General features: G+C 36.8%; 1 protein-coding gene across 2 annotated transcripts; it reads left to right on the top strand.

Annotated features, from left to right (window-relative positions):
- The first annotated feature begins 1,600 nt into the window (after positions 1-1,600).
- On the top strand, positions 1,601-3,835 carry Urod (uroporphyrinogen decarboxylase). Of its 2 annotated transcripts, none has more exons than XM_076443446.1 (7): positions 1,601-1,841; positions 1,975-2,297; positions 2,375-2,533; positions 2,637-2,798; positions 2,892-3,029; positions 3,361-3,550; positions 3,625-3,835. In XM_076443446.1, the coding sequence occupies exons 2-6, from the start codon at positions 2,001-2,003 to the stop codon at positions 3,499-3,501; spliced, it is 897 nt and encodes a 298-aa protein (XP_076299561.1). In that variant the 5' UTR covers positions 1,601-1,841; positions 1,975-2,000; the 3' UTR covers positions 3,502-3,550; positions 3,625-3,835. The 2 variants fall into 2 exon arrangements, with proteins under 2 accessions (XP_076299561.1, XP_076299560.1); XM_076443445.1 differs by having other exon boundaries at positions 1,603-1,841; positions 3,377-3,550.
- The last annotated feature ends 3,804 nt before the right edge of the window (positions 3,836-7,639 follow it).

The raw sequence follows: 7,639 nt of genomic DNA, 5'->3' as shown, positions 1-7,639 counted from the left end.
TTTAGAACGTATTTGAGACCGGAAAATTGCGCTCGACTGTGCAACAGGCCTAACGGTTCTGGAGAACCGATTACACTGTCCAACACCAAATTTGTTTTCAATATACTGTTGGGTCCTTCTTATAGAGTTTTTTGCGCTGATTCCGAATCTGTCCTTAATTTTTCTCCTATACGCACAGTTTTTGAAAAACATGGCTTTGAAAAAAAACATATTTTTCAACTTTAAACAAATATTGTGGTTATTATAAAAGATATTGAATTGTTCTTTACAGCAAAAGATTCTGTAGACTTTCCCGAATACAGTGATATCCATATTAATACATTATGATTGTTTAAACATGTTTAAACAATGATTAAAGACGGAGAGACACTACTTTTGCACCAATTTTTGAGGATATTTTTCAATTTATCTCAAAAAATTAGGGTCCAGCGGAAAATCGAACTATACCACGCGATAGAGCAGACTTTTATCTTGAGAAACCACCCTTTCAAGTTTGTAACGTCGACGTTTTTTTCGAACCAGAAAACAAAATAACTAATATAGAATATTAGAATGTAATGGAGAAGCGTTTGAGCATCTTCTTCAATAAAGACATTTTTTGAAAATATCTCGAGATCTAATAATTTTTTGCCATGTGTACCCCAATCATTTTTTACGTAGAATGAACAGAAGAATCGATCTGTGTAAAAAACAATATGCATTTCTATATAAAGAAATGATGCAATTGTTAATTGCACATGCACTGCTGCATCCAAAAAAAGTTAAAGACCTACAGATGTAGTTTTCTTCGAACCATTTATCTTTCTCCTTTTGCATTTTTTTGTAAATGCAATAATAACCGAGTTATGACTTGTAACAATTGCGTGAATCACCCTGTATACTTAAAATTTAAAAAATACGTTTTATAGATTTGTGTCAATTAAACATATTCTGAAAATTTCAGGGTAACCCTAAAGTTATTCTTCTAAATTTTCGTAGAAAAAATTGGTTTTCAATTTGGTTTAATTAATAATAACTGTGCCTAAAAATATGAAAAAAATTGGAGACAGTATTGATGACAGTAAGTATTTCATCATTAAATTAATTTCCAAGATGGTGGCTTTTAAACTTCGATATAAAATCTGTGTTTCTTCGAAATCTTCCGGCTTTTCTATTTTTTAAAACTAGAGTTTGCAACAAAGGCTCGGGAAAAATTAAAATACTTCTATGAATATAATTTATATTATTAGAGATTTGTATATTAGTTACATATTTGATATAAAACAATATAAACTGTATGTCCTAATCCTGGCCAATGATGATGTACGATCTGATCCAGTCTAAAGATGATGTAGGATCTGTTCTAGGCTAAAGATGATGTAGGATCTGATCCAGGCTAAAGATGATGTAGGATCTGATCCAGGCTAAAGATGATGTAGGATCTGTTCTAGGCTAAAGATGATGTAGGATCTTGTCCATGCTAAAGATGATGTAGGATCTTGTCCATGCTAAAGATGATGTAGGAGCTGATCCAGGCTAAGTACTAGACTAGGGGGCAGCACTATATGGGCACGGCCAAAACCCGGGCGTGAGCACTCTCATATACTCTCTGCCTCTATCTAATCCTCTTTGGTGCAGTCTATCTCAGTCTATCTCTATCTCTATAAGTATATATAAGAGAAAGTGCAATTCATCTCTCAATATTTATTTTACTTTATAAAGGGTTGTTTAAATATAAAATTATGTTTTCTAAATACTTATTAACCGATATTCGTATTTAGGTTATCAAGTAAAATACAATAATAAGTATAAATAAGATAATAAAGAATCATACGCGCGCGCGAGATTGTAACTGATTTATCGTAAGTATTTACTTCACGATAATAGTAACTTATTAGTTTCACACATTTCGTGAAAGACGCGATTCACAATGTTTGTATCTTTTTATGATTTATATTAAATAATCGTTCGAATTGATAATATCTTATTTTACAGGTTCATATAATTTTGATGTATGAATAATGGCAGAATCAGGTTTCCCTACGTTGAAAAATGACTCAATTTTGAAAGCTGCACACGGAGAATCAGTAGCACGCGTTCCAATTTGGATAATGCGTCAAGCTGGTAGATATCTTCCAGAATTTCAAGAAGTTAGATCGAAGCATGACTTTTTCTCCGTGTGTCAAACACCAGCCTTAGCGTCCGAAGTTACTTTGCAACCTTTGAAAAGATTCGACTTGGATGCCAGCATTATTTTCTCTGATATTCTAGTAATCCCTCAAGCGATGGGTTTAACAGTGGAAATGGTCCCTGGAACGGTTTGTTTGCTTCTTGTTGCCTGTTTCTCCATATTTTATTCAATCGAAAGCGTTCGATAATAAAGTACTAATTACAGGGACCAGTTCTACCAAAGCCGTTAAACGATCCATCAGATTTAACTAGATTAACTCAACCAAATGTAGAAAAATATTTAAAATATGTCGGAGAAGCTATAACATTAACGAGACATAAATTGGAAGGAAAAGTTCCATTAATTGGCTTTACCGGCGCACCAGTGAGTAAACCATATCTCTCATATACCACCGCAACTACTTTTCGAACATTTTCTTCATATTTATTTGTACAACTACGAATCACATATAATTGTACATTATTAGTGGACGTTAATGAGTTACATGATCCAAGGTGGAGGTAGTTCGACAATGATTAAAGCGAGGTCTTGGCTGTACAAGTATCCAGAAGATTCCCACAAGCTTTTACAAATGATCACGAATGTAATTGTAGATTATCTGGTTATGCAAGTGAAAGCTGGAGCACAAGTATATATAAAACTACTTTCGCTGTATTACATTTATTTACTTATTTGTGTTTTATAATTAATTTTCTCAAGATTGTGTTTTTCTCTTTTGTAGTTGCTACAAGTGTTTGAAAGTCACGCTGATTTCCTTAATGACGAACTGTTCGCAAATTATTCGTTTAAATACTTGACAGAGATTAGCGAGAAGGTCAGGAAACGATTCGAGGAAGAACAAATTCCTGAAGTACCAATGGTAATATTGGGATCGTATGGTAATTAAAATTATTAGCCCTTTGCATTCCTTTATCGAGTGTGACTCGACATCAGGGAAAGGAAAATCTTTTTTGTAAATACAACGGGTTCTTGCTTTATTGACTTTTTGGTTAAAAACAAAGATAAGTTCCACAAATATAAATTAAATATAATTTTCTTCAAAGTAAATTTTAAATGTAAAACACTTCAGATAATAGAGAGTTCTGGGCAAAAAAATTGAAAACTAATTCGAAGTGCAAAGGGTTAATATACTTTCGACTTTCGAAGTATACATATAAACTGAAGCTGAATTATCTATAAACTGAGAACAGAAATACTCAATTTCAGATAGCATTTCCCAAAGGTGCTACAATGAATTCTCTAGAGATGCTGGCAAAATCGAAGGCTTACGAAGTGTTAGGTCTAGATTGGACTGTAGATCCAGTAGAAGCAAGAAAACGATTAGGTCCTGATGTTACTTTACAAGGAAATTTGGATCCGTGTGCATTATATGCTTCCGAGGTGTGTAATCATCATACTAGAAACATCTGTTTTATTGTCTGTTAATAAAATATTAAATAATTCTCCTTATATAGGAGGAAATAACAAATCGTGGACGAGAAATGGCAATGAAATTTGGTAAAACTCGATACATAGCAAATTTGGGACATGGTATATCACCAGACACCCCAATTAAATCTGTTGAAGCTTTAATAAAAGGAATCCATTCAGTGTAGCCCATCATTCCAATTTTCTCCGTATATTTTTTATTGTACACATTTATAATAAACAGATTTTATTGTTGAAGTACGCTCGAATTCAATTTACACTGATTATTTGTCGCATCGATTGTGTTCAAAGACAATATCTATAGGTAGAAAAGTTGCGTCAGTTATACAGTAAGACCCCGTTTAGACACGGCGGAATCCGCGCGTTTTCGACCGCGCGGACCTTATTTACATTAGTGTATATGGACTCGTTCACACGCAACCGCGCGGTCGAACAATCAAAAACAAAAATCGCGCGGTTTCTGCCGTGTCTGAACCACGGACCTACTGAACGGGGTAAAAGGAACTAGAATCTTACTAGAAAAATGACTCGAAACATGGGTTTGCGCGCTGTCGGTTTTCGTCCTTATTTGAGCTAATTGTGGGCTGGATGAGGGCTTATTCTAAAGAGGAAGGTTAAACACACTGCGCCCTGGTTACGAGGTTAACGAGATTATGTTTATAACTAATAATATGAGGGCCCAAAGTAGAGAAAAAATCTAGGAAAAAAATCCGCAGATTTCAATGCATTTTCTGTCTCTAAAAGACTTTTTTGACTTATGAGATGAGAAAAGCGCGCTGCGTTGAACCTTCCTCTTTAGAATGAGCCCTCACCCAGCTCAAAATATGCTCGTATAAGGTCAAACAACGTTTAGTTCCGAACCCATTTTTTCGACCCAAAATCTAGTAAGATTCTAGTAAATAGAAAATATCTAGCAAATAACTAGAATCTTACTAGAAAGAATGGGTTCGGAACTAAACGTTGTTTGACCTTATACGAGCATATTTTGAGCTGGGTGAGGGCTCATTCGAAAGAGGAAGGTTCAACGCAGCGCGCTTTTCTCATCTCATAAGTCAAAAAAGTCTATTAGAGACAGAAAATGCATTGAAATCTGCGGGATTTTTTCCTAGATTTTTTCTCGACTTTGGGCCATCATATTATTAGTTATTAACTTAATCTCGTTAACCTCGTGAGAAAAGCGCGCTGCGTCTATTCTTCCTCTTTCGAATGAGCCCTCACACAGCCCACAATTTGTTCTAATAAGGTCAAACAACGTTTAGTACAAAACCCATATTTTCGACCCAAAATCTAGTAAGATTCTAGTAATTTTCTAGTTACAAATCGAGGGTAGACTACCCCCTCAAGGGGGTAGTCTACCCTCGATTTGTAACTAGAAAGGAACTAGAATCTTACTAGAAAAATGGCTCGAAACATGGGTTTGCGCGCTGTCGGTTTTCGTCCTTATTTGAGCAAAGTTTGGGCTGAGTGAGGGCTTATTCTAAAGAGGAAGGTTAAACACACTGCGCTCTGGTTACGAGGTTAACGAGATTATGTTTATAACTAATAATATGAGGGCCGAAAGTAGAGAAAAAGTCTAGGAAAATAACCAGCAGATTTCAATGCATTTTTCTGTCTCCAAAAGACTTTATGACTTATGAGATAACCAGAGCGCAGCGCGTTGAACCTTCCTCTTTAGAATGAGCTCTCACCCAGCCCAAACTTTGCTCAAATAAGGACAAAAACCGACAGCGCGCAAACCCATGTTTCGAGCCATTTTTCTAGTAAGATTCTAGTTATTTGCTAGATATTTGCTATTTACTAGGATCTTACTAGATTTTGGGTCGAAAACATGGGTTTCCTGGTTTTCAGTTAGTGTCCTCATTTGAGCAAATTTTGGGCTGGGTGAGGGCTCATTCGAAAGAGGAAGGTTCACCGCAGGGGGCTCTGGTCATCCCATCAGCCAAAAAGACTTTTGGAGACAGAAAAATGCATTGAAATCTGCTGGTTTTTTTTCCTAGATGTTTACTCTACTTTGGACACTAATATTATTAGATATAAACATATTCTCGTTAACCTCATGACCAGAGCCCCCTGCGGTGAACCTTCCTCTTTCGAATGAGCCCTCACCCAGCCCAAAATTTGCTCAAATAAGGACACTAACTGAAAACCAGCAAACCCATGTTTCGAGCCATTTTTCTAGTAATATTCTAGGTATTTTCTAGTTACAAATCCAGGGGCAACCCCTTAAGGGGGTAGTCCACCCTCGATTTGTAACTAGAAAATACCTAGAATATTACTAGAAAAATGGCTCGAAACATGGGTTTGCGCGCTGTCGGTTTTCGTCCTTATTTGAGCAAAGTTTGGGCTGAGTGAGGGCTTATTCTAAAGAGGAAGGTTAAACACACTGCGCCCTGGTTACGAGGTTAACGAGATTATGTTTATAACTAATAATATGAGTGCCGAAAGTAGAGAAAAAGTCTAGGAAAATAACCAGCAGATTTCAATGCATTTTTCTGTCTCCAAAAGACTTTATGACTTATGAGATAACCAGAGCGCAGCGCGTTGAACCTTCCTCTTTAGAATGAGCCCTCACCCAGCCCAAACTTTGCTCAAATAAGGACAAAAACCGACAGCGCGCAGACCCACTTTTTCGATCGAAAATCTGGTAAGATTCTAGTTATTTGCTAGATATTTGCTATTTACTAGGATCTTACTAGATTTTGGGTCCGAAACCTGGGTCTGCGCGCTGTAGGTTTTTGTCCTTATTTGAGCAAAGTTTGGGCTGGGTGAGGGCTCATTCTAAAGAGGAAGGTTCAACGCGCTGCGCTCTGGTTATCTCATAAGTCATAAAGTCTTTTGGAGACAGAAAAATGCATTGAAATCTGCTGGTTATTTTCCTAGACTTTTTCTCTACTTTCGGCCCTCATATTATTAGTTATAAACATAATCTCGTTACCCTCGTAACCAGAGCGCAGTGTGTTTAACCTTCCTCTTTAGCATAAGCCCTCACTCAGCCCAAAATTTTCTGAAATAAGGACGAAAACCGACAGCGCGCAAACCCATGTTTCGAGCCATTTTTCTAGTAAGATTCTAGTTCCTTTCTAGTTACAAATCGAGGGTAGACTACCCCCTTAAGGGGCTAGTCTACCCTCGATTTGTAACTAGAAAATTACTAGAATCTTACTAGATTTTGGGTCGAAAATATGGGTTTCGTACTAAACGTTGTTTGACCTTATTAGAACAAATTGTGGGCTGTGTGAGGGCTCATTCGAAAGAGGAAGAATAGACGCAGCGCGCTTTTCTCACGAGGTTAACGAGATTATGTTAATAACTAATAATATGATGGCCCAAAGTCGAGAAAAAATCTAGGAAAAAATCCCGCAGATTTCAATGCATTTTCTGTCTCTAATAGACTTTTTTGACTTATGAGATGAGAAAAGCGCGCTGCGTTGAACCTTCCTCTTTCGAATGAGCCCTCACACAGCTCAAAATATGCTCGTATAAGGTCAAACAACGTTTAGTTCCGAACCCATTTTTTCGACCCAAAATCTAGTAAGATTCTAGTAAATAGCAAATATCTAGCAAATAACTAGAATCTTACTAGAAAGAATGGGTTCGGAACTAAACGTTGTTTGACCTTATACGAGCATATTTTGAGCTGTGTGAGGGCTCATTCGAAAGAGGAAGGTTCAACGCAGCGCGCTTTTCTCATCTCATAAGTCAAAAAAGTCTATTAGAGACAGAAAATGCATTGAAATCTGCGGGATTTTTTCCTAGATTTTTTCTCTACTTTGGGCCCTCATATTATTAATTATTAACATAATCTCGTTAACCTCGTGAGAAAAGCGCGCTGCGTCTAACCTTCCTCTTTCGAATGAGCCCTCACACAGCCCACAATTTGTTCTAATAAGGTCAAACAACGTTTAGTACGAAACCCATATTTTCGACCCAAAATCTAGTAAGATTCTAGTAATTTTCTAGTTACAAATCGAGGGTAGACTACCCCCTGGACCCATACTGCAGTAGCGCTATCGTAACTATGTGCGCGTGATCAACGGCTCA

Source organism: Lasioglossum baleicum, chromosome 19 (assembly GCF_051020765.1).
Source record: "Lasioglossum baleicum chromosome 19, iyLasBale1, whole genome shotgun sequence".
Lineage (NCBI taxonomy): Eukaryota > Metazoa > Arthropoda > Insecta > Hymenoptera > Halictidae > Lasioglossum > Lasioglossum baleicum.
The sequence above is the reverse complement of the archived record's forward strand: the minus strand, read 5'-3'. Positions and strand labels throughout refer to the sequence as shown.

Bases quoted from the DNA above. Each gene is read 5' to 3' on its own strand.
- Urod (XM_076443445.1), top strand. From the start codon at position 2,001: ATGGCAGAATCAGGTTTCCCTACGTTGAAAAATGACTCAATTTTGAAA. The intron at 2,298-2,374 runs GTTTGTTTGCTT...TACTAATTACAG, and splicing joins TGGAAATGGTCCCTGGAACG to GGACCAGTTCTACCAAAGCC. The intron at 3,551-3,624 runs GTGTGTAATCAT...CTCCTTATATAG, and splicing joins GTGCATTATATGCTTCCGAG to GAGGAAATAACAAATCGTGG.